This window comes from Lutra lutra, chromosome 12 (assembly GCF_902655055.1).
Source record: "Lutra lutra chromosome 12, mLutLut1.2, whole genome shotgun sequence".
Classification (NCBI taxonomy): Eukaryota; Metazoa; Chordata; class Mammalia; order Carnivora; family Mustelidae; genus Lutra; species Lutra lutra.
This window is the reverse complement of record NC_062289.1, coordinates 85,481,344-85,496,355: the sequence shown is the minus strand read 5'-3', so window position 1 is coordinate 85,496,355 and position 15,012 is coordinate 85,481,344. Positions and strand designations below refer to the sequence as shown.

The following is a 15,012-nucleotide window of genomic DNA, read 5'->3' as shown; positions in this document are numbered from 1 at the left end:
GAATAGAACCGAAGGGCCCATCACTGGTGGCGGGGTGAATATTGCTAGTCCCATGCATGTTGTAGCAGCGCCATTGCTAAGACTTGCAGTGAACTGAGGCAGAGTATAAGCGGAGGGTGACTGTAGCAGTTATGAGAATGGACTCCTTTGGGAGCTCAGATCTCCTTTGGGAGACCCCACTGAAATGGACTGGACTGATAGGCGTAACTGCCGCCCCTCTGGATCCAGAGTCGTGTTCCTACTAAGCCTACGCTTCCCCCAGGTTGCTCCTAGCATGACTGAGCATGGCAATAGTACTAGTGCTGGCTTGTTTCTGCCTGACAGGGGACTCCTCTAGCGGATGACTGGCTCAGGAACTCCCCCTCATCCTCACCAAAACTTTCCTAAAACTGTGCTGCAGTCTGAGGCTCTTTCTACACAAACCTCCTTCTTTTTCTCTCCCTTCATAGTTGTCAGTCCTGCAGTAGGGCCTTAATGGTTTTCCCTGCCTCCTCTTGCTCCCTTCCTTTTATCTTTCACAGTATTTCTTCCAGCAAATCTTTGGTATATCTAATCCCATCTTGGTGTCTGTTTCTTGAACTGTCACACGGATGCACTAGTTGGTACAAGTTGCTGGTATTTGGAAAGTATGCAGAAATAATAACTAAAGGGACAATGGAATTGGGGTGGCTTTTGCTATGCTCCATGTATAGTTGAAGATATAAAATGACAGCCTCAAATATATGAACCATTAATTTAAAGCAAAGTGATAAGGTCAGAGAACCTTCTTAGGAGCTTTAAAGAAACCCTAGTTTCCTATGGCTGAAGGGCAGTGGAAGCTGAAAACCAGGCACACAACTTAATTGTTAATAGGGTAAAACTTGAGAAAAGGCTGAATATATTCTGTGACAAAGTCAGGGCTCTAAGAAAGGATACTACTGAGTCCAGGATGGAATACCTACATAGACTCACTTGAGAACCTTGAGCCTCTAGATTATCTTATATCCTCTGGGCAGTGGCAAGTGGCTTAGCTTGTTGGTCAGGGGTCTGGGAGAACTAGGTACCAGGATTGGAAGACTGGGGACACAGAGGTCTGTGGAAGAGGCATGCAGATAGACCTACGGGAGTAACACATTAAGTGTAAAGATCTTTTCTCTTTATATCATATGCTAATGGCCACTAGAGAATTTCCAAAGCAGAAGAGAGTACTAAACAACCAAGTGGGAAGGATGATTTGGCCAAGAGATGTCACGCACCCTCTGTCACTGGCTACCCAGTGCTTGGACAATGGGCTCATGAACAGAATGGCTATGCTGGCAAAGATGGAGGCTAAGCAAGGGCCAAATAGCATGGGCTCTCTCTCGCCAATGCCCGTCTAGCTACTTGCACTGACAAATGTCTGACCTGGCAACAAGAGAGAGATCAATCCTGAGCTGTAGATATAGAATCATACCTTGAAGAAACCAATCTTCTGCCTTGAAAAGGGGAACATTTCATCCTGACCTGGACTGACCCATATTCTGGTAAGTATTTCCTTTTCTTGCTCCCAGTGCTTCAGCCAGCATCACTATCCAAGGGCTCAGAGTATCTGGTCTACTGATGTGGAGTTCTGTATAAATATCACTCAGACCATGGGATTACTTTATGGCATAGGAGATATGGTGGTGGACACGTGATCACTGGATTCAGTCACTGGACCACATATCACACCATCCAGGAAGCTAATACCCTGAGAGTTTGGTAGAAGGGCCTTGTGAAGATACAACTAAGGTACAGCTTAGAGTTGATGGCCTGTGAGGATGAGTTCTACTCTTCAGGATGGATGGAGTATACATTTTTAAACCAATGCCTACCATTTAGTGCTGTGTTGCCAATAGAAAGAATACATGGGTCTTGGAACTATGGAATGAAGGTATGAGAGTAACCATTCACTAGGGTGCCCTCTTATCCACTTAAGGAATTATGTTTCCCTTCCTGACACCTGTAGGCTCTGGAGGTGTAGATCTTCTGGTTTTCAGAGCGGGCATGGTAAAACCAGGAGGCACATTAAAAGGCCTTTAAACTTAATGCTCTGGCGACCATCTTGTCATTTGGGATCCTCATGCTTGTAGACTAGCAGGCAAAGAAAAAAGTTATTATATTGACAGGACATCATTATGTTATACAAATGCTGCTATAAATAAGGGCAAATAGGAATATGTTTGACACTCAGGGGATCCATTAGGGCATATCTTGGTACTCCCATGCCCAGTTTTAGCAGTAAATGAGTAATGCAGCAACCGCAGCCTGCTAAGATCATGGTTCCTAGAGTCTCACACCTCTTAAAGCTGAGGGACTGGGTCATCCCACCAAGAAAGTCATTTAGACCAGTGAAGGTGCTAGCCAAACATGAGGGAAATCTAGAATGGATGGTAAAGGAAGAAGATGTTGAGTATTAGTATGTCCTTGGGACCAAATGTAGCAATGAGAGTTTTCCTTTGTCCTGTTAACCCTCCTCCTACAAATTTTCCTAGAAATTGCGATCAACCAGAATCCTGTAGAAGCTATACTTAAATGGAGTCAATGTAACATGAGAAACAGGTAGATCCCAGCATTGCAAGGGGTAGATTGTAATGGTTGTCGTTGGTGCCTTGTTCAGACCTCATCTGCAACCTGCCGTAAGAGCTGTTGATTGCTAAAGATTCACAGTTGTTCCCTTCTACAGACGATGCCCTCGCATTTGGCTAGGAGGTTACACCCTGCTACAGCACTGACTGATATAGGAGTAAAAAGGCCAGCCCCTTTGCCTCAAGATGGAATCAACTTCACACTGCAATTTGAGCTCCAAAGTTCTTCACAGAATCAAAATGATACTGTCTAGCCAGGACTATGTCCTTGCTTGCTCTTTTCTGCTGCCCTATCTGCTTCCCTCATTCCCCTCCTTCTGAAGGCACTTCTTCCCTCAATAAATCACTTGTACAAGGTATTCCCCTCTTAGGCTCTGCTTCTAGGGAACCCAGCTTAAGAAAAAATGTAAAGAAAAAACTGATGGAACTAAAAAAAGAAAGAAAGCAATAATCATAATCATAGAATTAACACACCTCTCTCAATAACAGAACAAGCAGACAAAAATATCAATGGGAATATGGAAGATTTGAAATCATGGTTAACACACTCGACTGAACTGACATACAGAGAACACCATCCCCCCCAAACTGCAGAATATACATTCTTCTTTTTTTTTTTTAAAGATTTTATTTATTTATTTGACAGAGAGAAATCACAAGTAAGCAGAGAGGCAGGCAGAGAGAGAGGAGGAAGCAGGCTCCCTGCTGAGCAGAAAGCCCGATGTGGGGCTCGAACCCAGGACCTGGGATCATGACCTGAGCCGAAGGCAGCAGCTTAACCCACTGAGCCACCCAGGCGCCCCGAATATACATTCTTCTAAACTGCGCTGGGACAATCACCAGAATAGGCCATTTGCTGGACCATAATACAATACTCAACAAATTTCAAATGACTAAAATTACACAGAATGTTCTCTGGTCATAGTGGAAATAAGGTAGAAGTCAGTAACTGAAAGGTAACTAGAAAATGTTTGGTTTTAAGCAACACTTGGTTTTAAGCAATAATCCATAGATCAAAGAAATTGTAATGGAAATTGGAAAATGTTTTTGAGGTGACCAAGAACACAATTACAACCTATCAATTTTGAAAGTAGTACCATTATGCACAGTGAATTTTCTATCTTAAGTTCCCTAGAAGCAAACAATATTCAACAGCATGAGACAGAAAGTTCATATTGCCAGCTTAACCACGACTGGTTGAAACTTCATTCATATCCACCATACTGATGATAGCTGGTAAACCAGCATCCTGATGAAATAATTTCCCCGTGGGTGAAAGGAACAAAAATCCAATTCAAGAAAATTCTAAGGAACTGATGATGTCCACGATGAGATTTTGCTATCAGAGGGACTATTCTGGGCTTAACTCTTTCCTGACAACTAAGGCACAAATACATAAGGAATAAGCCTGCAGTCAATCTTCCATATGGTACCTTTCCTAGATAATTCTTTTCAGAACTCCACGGAAGTAGTTGCTTAGAAATTTCTGCCCAGTAAGCCATGATAAAAATATTTTATAGTCACACTCTTGGTATGATAATTTTTCTCATATTAATTAGCTAACCAAAGAAAAATCTACTTGGGATTCAACTTCTATCAGTTACCCCAAAGTCAGCACACATGAAAAAGTTAATGTTTACAGCTACATTAAAAAAATACACGAATCAGGGTGCAGCTGTGTGGCTCACTTCGTTAAGCATCTGACGGTTTCGGCTCAGTTCATGATCTCAGGGTCATGGAGATCAAGCCCCACATCAGGTTCTGTGCTCAGTACAGAGTCTGCTTGAGACTCTTGCCCTCTCCCTCTGCCCCACCCCTGCCCATGCAGATGTGCTCTCTCTCTCTAAAATAAAATCTTTAAAATAAGTAAATAAATACATAAGCTTATATGATATCTCTGGAATTAATCAGAGAACATTAATAATTTTATGGTATTTTCAGTAAAAACAATGACCTCAGTATACACCTGTAACCCATAAACCCCTTGGCATTTATATTTCTAGCACCCCAAGATAATACCGTATTACCAGCTGATGTTGAATATTCTCATGACGTTGTTTAAGAAGTTCTTCTGTCCTCTGCAAGAGACCGAATTCAGCTTTAAATTCAGCTATTATTTGATGCTTCTTTTTGAAAACTGTACTCTTGCTTCGAAGTTTACTGACATATCGTTTGAACTGTAAAGAATACAACATATAACCTCATGAATAGAAAAGTCATTGCCAAATATATAGGACCTCAATGTATAAGAAAAATTTTATCGCCTCCTGTCCAAATTGGGTATCACAAGTATATAATAACAACTTAGTTTCATTAGAAAACTTGGGAAGACTAACTGCTCAATTAAAATATTTTGTGTAGATTTAAATTTTTGGACCTATCTAAATATTGTAAATCCTAACTTAAAAGCTATTTGTTTTGGGCTTTACAAATAAGGATTTAAAAAAGCAGAAACTCGGGGTGCCTGGGTGGCTCAGTGGGTTAAAGCCTCTGCCTTCGGCTCAGGTCAAGATCTCAGGGTCCTGGGATCGAGCCCCACATCGGGCTCTCTGCTCAGCGGGGAGCCTGCTTCCTCCTCTATCTCTCTGCCTGCCTCTCTGCCTACTTGAGATCTCTGTCTGTCAAATAAATAAATAAATCTTTAAAATAAAATAAAAAAGCAGAAACTCAACCCTATAAAAGTAAAAAGGTTAAAGAAGGAGGAGGACGAGAAGGAGGAAGAGAAAAAGAAAAAGTAGGAAACCAACTCTGGCTGTGATCTTATCGTGATATCTTTTATATATTGTACTATTTTGGTAGCACTGCATCTACTGAGAGTAATAACAGCCAACCAGAACAGTAAACACTTGTAGCTATTAGTTATCATTTAAGAAATTTACTGTGACTATATGCACTAAGAAGCATCTGAGACATTGAGATGAAACTCATCCCAAACCTTAAAAAGCTAAGAATATTCTAAATTAGTGGGAGCTTACAGTTGCTTAATTCAGCTATTTACCTACTAATGATATAAAGTTATAACTACTCTAGGGGCGCCTGGGTGGCTCAGTGGGTTAAGGCCTCTGCCTTCGGCTCAGGTCATGATCCCGGGGTCCTGGGATCGAGCCCCACATTGGGCTCTCTGCTCAGCAGGGAGCCTGCTTCCCTTCCTCTCTCTCTGCCCTGCCTCTCTGCCTACTTGTGATCTCTGTCAGTCAAATAAATAAATAAAATCTTAAAAAAAAAAGTTATAACTACTCTAATGGAAAGACCCCACTATTAACCAATACCAACTATATTCTGGAAAAGCATATAAAATGAATAGGAATCAAAAGTATTCATTCGATAAACAGTACTTACTAACTATTATGTACTAGGCACTGTGCCAGACACAGAAAATACAACTCTAAACAAGATACTCAGAAGACTTGCCCTCACCAAGCTTAAGGAAATAGTGGCAAAAACAAACACTGAACTGATGTTTACAATGATGGTGAACATTATGAAGAAGTAAAATGGTCCTGAGAATAAATAATAGGAGTTTAACGTGGGTTGGGAGGAAGGCAGGAAAGGTGGGTTTTGGGATTTAGAGGAGGTGGATTATGGCAAGCTTCTCAAAATAATTACGTATAAGCCAAGACTGAAGAAGTAAGAGTGTGTTGGAGGAAGGAGGAAGAGGCAAAGAATAACATTCCAGGTAGAGGAAACAGAAGGTGTAAAGATCCTGGCTCATTAAAAGTATTGCTTGATAGAAGAAGCAAATGCCAGAAGCAAATGTGAGAAATTTTATGGTATTTCTGAAACAGAACATAATACTTTTTAAAAAAAATCCTTCCTCTTATGTACCATTGTACTAGTAATTTTCAGATTTTTTAAAACTACATAAAATAATTTTTCTTCCTGCTTTTCCTTTTATTAACTACATTATAGAGAAAATTTCCAAGTAAGGATTTGGCCTATTATTTTTTTAAAAAGATTTGGGGCTGCCTGGGTGGCTCAGTGGGTTAAGCCTCTGCCTTCGGCTCAGGTCATGATCTCGGGGTCCTGGGATCAAGTCCCGCATCGGGCTCTCTGCTAGGCGGGGAGCCTGCTTCCTCCTCTCTCTCTCTAAAAAAAAAAAAAAAAAAAAAAAAAGATTTTATTTATTTATTTGACAGGCAGAGATCACAAGCAGGCGAGAGAGAGAGAGGAGGAAGCAGGCTTCCTGCTGGGCAAAGAGCCCGATGTGAGGCTAGATCCCAGGACCCTGGGATCATGACCTGAGCCGAAGGCAGAGGCTTTAACCCACTGAGCCACCCAGGCTCCCCTGGCTTCTTCTTCTTCTTCTTCTTCTTCTTATTATTATTATTTTAAAGATTTTATTTATTTACTTGACAGAGATTATAAGTAGGCAGAAAGGCAGGCAGAGAGAGGAGGAAGCGGGCTCCCCACTGAGCAGAGAGCCTGATGTGGGGCTCGATCCCAGGACCCTGAGATCATGACCTGAGCTGAAGGCAGGGGCTTTAACCCACTGAGCCACCCAAGTGCCCCCCTGGCCTATCATTTTTAAGCACATTACTTCAAAACAAATTAAGTTTCCATTTTACCTAATACAAGGTAATTTTTTTGAAATTTTTATTTTTATTTTTTAAAGATTTTATTTATTTATTTTAGAGAGAGAAAGTGTGAGCAGGGGAAGGATAAAAGAAGGAGGGAGAGGGAGAAAGAGTCTCAAACAGACTCTGTGCTGAGCATGGAACCTGATGTGGGGCTTGATCTCATGACCCCAAAATCATGACCTGAGACAAAATCAAGAGTCAGATGCTTTAATGAACTAAGCCACCCAGACACCCCATTACTTTTATTATTTATAAAATAATTTATAACTCTTCTCAAGTTAGCCTTTAAAAGGATTGGGTATCGGGACGCCTGGGTGGCTCAGTTGGTTGGGCGGCTGCCTTCGGCTCAGGTCATGATCCCAGCGTCCTGGGATCGAGTCCCGCATCGGGCTCCTTGCTCAGCGGGGAGCCTGCTTCTCCCTCTGCCTCTGCCTGCCACTCTGTCTGCCTGTGCTTATGCTCGCTCCCTCTCTCTCTCTCTAACAAATAAATAAATAAAATCTTAAAAAAAAAAAAAAGGATTGGGTATTAAAAAGGCTAAGATGCTCAAAGAAATACCTTGGAGGGGAGTCTGGATGGCTCAATAGGTTAAGTGTCCAACTCCTGATTTTAGCTAAGTTCATGATCTCAGGGTCATGAGTTCAAGCGCCATGACAGGCTCTGTGCTGGGCGTGGAGACAGCTTAAGATTTTCTCTCTCAGGGGTGCCTGAGTGGCTCAGTTGTTCAGCATCTGCCTTCGGCTCAGGTCATTTTCCCAGGGTCCTGGGATCGAGCCCCACATCGGGCTCCCTGCTCAGTGGGAAGCCTGCTTTCCCTCTCCCACTCCCCCCACTTATGTTCCCTCTGTCTCTCTCTCTGTGTCAAATAAATAAACAAAATCTTCAAAAAAAAAAAAGATTTTCTCTCTCACTATCCCTCTGTCCCTCCCCCTCTAAATAATAATAATAAGGTAATTAACATATAACTAAAATTTTGGAAAACAGGAAAATTTCACTCAAAGCCACTATTCTAGTGCAAGTTCTACTACCATGTTGCTACTTTTCCTTCTAATTTTTAAGGCTAACCATAAGGCCAATAATTCTAAGTTGTAAGGTAGTAAAATAGGGAGCACAGCATTTCTAAAATTTAGTAGATTTTTTTCCTTAAAGACTTGATTGATATTTCAGTACAAAGTCCTCGACAATAGTAAGATTAAAAATTCTTCACATAAAAATAACCATCTAATTCCTAGTTTAGACATCTTCTAAAACTTGACTAAAACTTTGAAAGAAATGAAGAAGCCACTGTGTTTTCATAGAAGGAAGTTCAAAATATTTTTCTACCCATGATTAACCTAGTTTTAATAGTAACAAATCCAGCCCACACACAGCAAATTATCAGTGGCTGGATTACAGAAATAGTTTAAAAATTTAAGTCATACCAATGTACCTAGAGTCCAATAACCTGCAATTTTTCCTTTTAAAGAATAAATGTGTAAGCCTGACATAACCACGGACTCAGGATCCCTAGAGTAACTAACTATATGTTCTATTAAAAGTGTCCTGGGCAAAGTGCCCAAAGTGAAATCAACCCTGTTCATCTGCTATCTTCTGTATTATCTAGGCCAATTTTTCCCTTTTTTATCTTGCTGTGCTCCAGAATTATTTTTAAAAGCTAAAACCTATAAATATTTTTGGTGGAAGAACAAACCCACCAATTACTCAATATGCTCTATGATAATTGGTTATTATTTGACATTCACAGGACAAACTACCTAAGGGAAGGGTAGTTTCGGCCAGATTAATGATGGTTATATACAATTAAACAATAGGCGGCCATCAAATACTCTAAGGAATCCACTACTCTGGAAGGATTAGAGGCAAGAAAACACATTATCAAATGTTTTTCCTCCACTAGAAGTTTCTTCTCACAATCATTTGGATTTTAGGTTATTTCTGAATTTTCAAGTTAATAAAAAAGGATGAATATATTGAAGCTAAAACATCAGAAACATATTTTAAAAAATATTTATTTATTTATTTGACACAGAGAGAGAGAGAGAGGCAGTGAGAGAGGGCACACAAACAGGGGGAGTGGGAGAGGGAGAAGCAGGTTTCCCACCAAACAGGGAACCCAACGTGGGGCTTGATCCCAGGACCAAGCAGAAGGCAGATGCTTAATGAATGAGCCACTCAAGAGCCCCCAGAAACATTTTTAGCAATTTCTATAGGACATACTTCAAGAAATGGTCAGAAGGAAATAAGGTTTTGATATAGTTTGTCAAACTGCCCTTAAAAGGCTATTTATAGTACTTTTAATAATTGCCAACTTGATAATTAAAATAGTATTTTACTTTTTATTTGCATTTCTTTATTAAGGAAATACACTTTTTTGGTCATGTTCATTACTAATCTGGGGAAATTTTTTTTTTTTAAGATTTTATTTATTTATTTGAGAGAGAGACAGTGAGAGAGAGCATGAGCTAGGAGAAGGTCAGAGGGAGAAGCACACTCCCCGTGGAGCTGGGAGCCTGATGTGGGACTCGATCCCGGGATTCCGGGATCATGACCTGAGCCGAAGGCAGTCGTCCAACCAACTGAGCCACCCAGGCGTCCCAAATCTGGGGAAATTTAAAAAAACGATTTGCCTATCTCTGGCCCACTTTTTTTTTTTTTTTTAAGATCATTTATTTATTTTTTTGACAGAGAGAGAGAGCGAGAGAGCGAGCGAGCACACAAGTAGGCAGAGCAGCAGGCAGAGGGAGAGGGAGAAGCAGGCTGCCCGCCGAGCAGGGAGCCCGATGCGGTGCTCAATCCCAGGACCCTGGGACCACGACCCGGGCCAAAGGCAGACACTCAATGAACTGAGCCACCCAGGCGCCCCCTCTGGCCCACTTTTTAATTGGAGCTTTTAATTTCTCCTAAGGCTCTGTAACAGGGATTCTCAAACTATTTGGTCTCAGGAACACTTTACGTATTTTTAGAATTATTAAAGCTCTCAAAGGGATTTTGTTTATGTAGACTGCTGCTGTGGCTAATCTGAGGGAAAAGAATACAATTTCAACTAATGGACCCCTCACTTCATAACACATAAAAATCAATTCCAATTGGATTGCAGACTTAAATGTGAAAGACAAAACTAAATATCTTTTAGAATATAAGGAAATATCGCCATACCTTTGAGATAGGAAAGGATTTCTTAAACAGAACACAAAAAGCACAACTGAAAATAGATAATCAATAAACTTAACAGCTAAAATCAATAACTTTTGTTCATCAAAATATGTATTAAGAGATCAGGAATATAAATCACAAATTGAGAGAGCATATTTGTAAGACATTAGACCAATAAAGGATTTGTATCCAAAATACATAAATTAAACCCATAAATCAATAAATCAAAGGCAAATAATCCAATAGAAAAATGGATATAAAAAAAAGAAAGAAAAATGGATAAAGTACTTGAATAGTCACTTCACCAAAGAGAAATCCAAGAAAGCCAATAAGCATATTAAAAGATGCTCAGCCTCATTTGTAATCAGTAATACAAATTATAACCACAGTAAAATACTATTTTAACATCCAGCCAATCGGCAAAAAGAAGTCCTTCAATACTAAGTGTTGGTGAAGATATGGAGGAAGTGGAACACCTGTATACCACTGGGAGTGGAGGATTTATGAACTTAAAATTAACCATTTTGAAAAGTAAATATACACTAAATAATCAATATAGAGGGTCCCAAATCTAACCAATGAGTTCCAGAAGAACAGAATTTTTTTTAAGATTTTATTTATTTATTTGACAGACAGAGATCACAAGTAGGCAGAGAGGCAGGCGGGGGGGGGGGGGGCATGGTGTGGAAAGCAGGCTCCCCGCTGAGCAGAGTACAATGTGGGGCTCTATCCCAGGACCCTGGAATCATGACCTGAGCTGAAGGCAGAGGCTTTAACCCACTGAGCCACGCAGGCACCCCAGAACAGAATTTTAAAAAAAAGATTTTATTTATTTATTTGACAGAGAGAAAGAGAGCGCAAAAGTGGGGGAAGTGGGAGGCAGAGGGAGAGGTAGAAGCAGGCTCCCTGATGAGCAGAAAGCCAAACTCAGGGCTCAAAACCAGGACCCTGGGATCATGACCTGAACCGAAGGCAGAGACCTACCAACTAAGCTACCCAGGCACAAGAAAAATTTCCAGAACTGAAGGATATAAAATAAGATTCCAAACTGAAAGGACCACTAGAATTCCCAGCTCAATGAAAGATGAAAAGATTATTTAAGCCCATAACCTTAAAAATTTAGAAAATCAGAGGTATGAACTATGAAAGACTGTGGACTCTGAGAAACGAACAGGGTTTTGGAGGGGTTGGGTGAGCCTGGTGGTGGGTATTAAGGAGGGCATGTATTGCATGGAGCACTGGGTGTGGTGCATAAACAATGAATATTAGAACACTGAAAAATTAAATTAAAAGAAAAAAACAACAACAAAAAAAAACAAAAAGGGGCTTTCCTGTCAGGGGCAGAAGGGAAGGAAAGGAGGGGCCAGCAGTCAGGGCCAGGCAATTGGGCCATGGTCACAAGAGGTTTGGGTTTAATTTCATATTTCTCATTCAAAACAAACCAACTACTTGCCAAAAAAATTGCATGTCTTTCCTATTTTGTATGTGTGTATACGAGAAAGAATAAAGAACAGTGAGAAAGAATTAAAAAAAAAAAGAAAAAGAAAATCAGAGGTAAAGAGAGAATCCCAAAAGTTTCGAGAAGAGGTAAAATAACAATAGTAACAATAAAAGGTTGCATCGAAGGACTAGAAATTAAAACAGCCTCAGACAGCAACACTGAATACTTGAAGGCAATAGAACAATGTCTTCAAAATTCTCAGGGAAAAAGATTTCCAACCAGAATTTATCACTCGGTCAAACTATCAATCATGTATGAAATGGAGTAAAGACAAGATGGAATTAAGACAGATGGAGTAGGGGCGCCTGAGTGGCTCAGTGGGTTAAACCTCTGCCTTCGGCTCAGGTCATGATCTCAGGGTCCTGGGATCGAGCCCCACATCAGGCTCTCTGCTCAGCAGGGAGCCCGCTTCTCCCTCTCTGCCTACTTGTGATTTCTCTCTCTGTCAAATAAATAAAATAAAATCTTAAAAAAAAAAAAGACAGATGGAAGAAAGACAGTTTTACCCAAGCAAGATTCTAAAAAAATGTACCTTCCAAATCTCTCTTTTTCAGGTACATTCTCTATTACAACCAGGAAATAAACTAAGAAAGAGAAGACTTGGGAGATGTGGAAAGCAAGGGATCCAAAACAGGAAAATGGTTAAAAGAAATTTCCAGGATGATGAAATATGAAGCCCTAGATTACAGTTTACAGCAAGCCTACAGTTCACAATAAGTCTAGATATAAATCTTCTGACTGGAACAGAAGAATGAGAGGGACTTCAAAGAGACTACACCTAAGGTTTATAAAATATAATTAATAGATTACTGTGTTTGAGCATATGCCATATTAAGATAAATTGTACAGTTTTATCAGAAGGTCTGGAGCTGAGAGGGTGATACATACATGAAAAAACTAACCAAACAAAAACAAAACAATGAGGTCAGTATTAATTTTTTTTTAAGTGTACGAGAGAGGATATGTAATTATAGTATACTATGTGGCTCAGCTGTAAACTGTATTTCTACAATTATCATAATGAATATAATAAGTAATGATTTAACCAAAAATTGTAGTTACATTGGGAGGCTCTAACGAATGGAAGGGTGGGTATGGAGGTAGACAGGGAATGAAAAGTGTAGGGCTAAATCCTCATTTCCTGGATAGTATATCCAAAATTAAAAAAAAAAAAATTTAAGTTTCAGTACAAACATGTTATTTAGAAATGCAGAAGTAAATACTACAAGAAACAAACAAAGGCATTAAGAGTGATTGCCTCGGGGCGCCTGGGTGGCTCAGTGGGTTAAAGCCTCTGCCTTCAGCTCAGGTCATGATCCCGGAGTCCTGGGATCGAGCCCCACATCGGGGTCTCTGCTCCGCAGGGAGCCTGCTTCCTCCTCTCTCTCTGCCTGCCTCTCTGCCTACTTGTGATCTCTGTCAAATAAATAAATAAAATCTTAAAAAAAAAAAAAAAAGAGTGATTGCCTCAAGGAAAAATGACTTGGGAATGTGAAAGGGGATCATTATTTTCATTATAAGCTTTGTAGTACTGTTTTACTTTTTAAACTACATATTTGTATCAATCTAAAAAAAGTGTAATTAAATTAAAAATACAACCCACTTCAAAGAGAGCCCATCACCAACAAAAACCTAACAGCTGATATTTGAATAGACTTTGAGTATTAAAAATTAAATTTACTGGGATGCCTGGGTGGCTCAGTTGGTTGGACGACTGCCTTTGGCTCAGGTCATGATCCCGGAGTGCTAGGATTGAGTCCCGCATCGGGCTCCCAGCTCCACGGGGAGTCTGCTTCTCTCTCTGACCTTCTCCTCACTCATGCTCTCACTGTCTCTCTCTCTCTCTCTCAAATAAATAAATAAAATCTTTAAAAAAAATTAAATTTACTCATAATTTCATGTTATAACAATTTATATGAGCAAAAAGTCACAAATAATTTCATTTAGACCTTAATCATTAACGTCTTAGGAGTAGTACAACAAGGTCACAGAAGCAGTTCAGAGAGGTGTTAAGATCATGGAGTCAGAGAAATGTCATTTCAAATCCTGGCTCCAGTCTACGGCCATACCACCCTGAACGCGCCCGATCTCGTCAAATCCTGGCTCCACCACTTAAGGAGACCTTAGGCAATTACTATTTTGTCTTTATATAACCAATTCAACTGAAATTTTTAAAAAAGGAGGTAACAATACTTATCTTAGAGTGATATGAAAATATATGTAAGGCAATTAGCACAATGCCTAGTGTAGCATTCAATAAATAGGAGCTATCATTATAATTAATTATGCCACAATTGTTTAATAAAATAAAGCAAATTATTGACCTAAACATCTACAATTATTAAGAACCATAATTGCCACCCTATAGTAGCCAATTTTTTTTTAAGATTTTATTTATTCATTTGACAGAGAGAGAGAGAGAGAGAGAGATCACAAGTAGGCAGAGAGGCAGCAGAGAGAAAGGGAGGGAAGCAGGCTCCCTGCTGAGCAGAGAGCCCGATGCGGGGGCTCGATCCCAGGGCCCTGAGATCATGACCTGAGCCGAAGGCAGAGGCTTAACCCACTGAGCCACCCAGGTGCCCCTATAGTAGCCAATTCTTGAAGATAATTTATTACAATGTAAAGAGCTTTTAGAACCTCTGAAGATCAAACCATACAATGTTACCATTAAAAAATGAATGATTGTTTGTCTAAAATAAAACTGGTAGTTTTTAAATAAAATCTATAAAATATACTAAAATTCTATAAAAATCGAATAATGGATAGTGATTAATAATGTCTGTCATTCTGTTTGAATATAGTGAAGGAGTACCTAGAAAATAAGAGATGATTACTGTTTCTTCTAAATAGTAAAGAAGAAAGCAATGTCAAGTAATTAGACTAAGCAGAAAAGTAAAAATCTAGGTGTGATGGATGCTCCTGAGAACTAAAATAGAATTACTACTGCAAGCAATTACAAATCGATATACTCTCAGTACATCTATGTAAAATTTTATATATATATAAATATATGTAAATATAACATATATAAAAATATATGTAAATATATAAAATATATGTAAATATAACATATATTTATATATGCATATATATGCATGTCAAGATTGGGAGAGAATTAAGAAATTAAAATAGCTGTTGTATAGGGCAGATAAAGAGTTATGAATGAATTTTGGGGGACTTATTTTTTAAATACTTA

General features: G+C 39.5%; 1 protein-coding gene across 5 annotated transcripts in view; it reads right to left on the bottom strand.

Annotated features, from left to right (window-relative positions):
• Positions 1-15,012, bottom strand: part of IFT81 (intraflagellar transport 81) — a 191,283-nt gene that overhangs the window by 29,402 nt on the left and 146,869 nt on the right. For all 5 annotated transcript variants that reach the window (XM_047696337.1, XM_047696339.1, XM_047696335.1 and 2 more), the window contains exon 12: positions 4,613-4,762. In XM_047696337.1, coding sequence (XP_047552293.1) covers positions 4,613-4,762 — 150 coding nt within the window. The remainder of the gene's footprint in view (positions 1-4,612; positions 4,763-15,012) is intronic.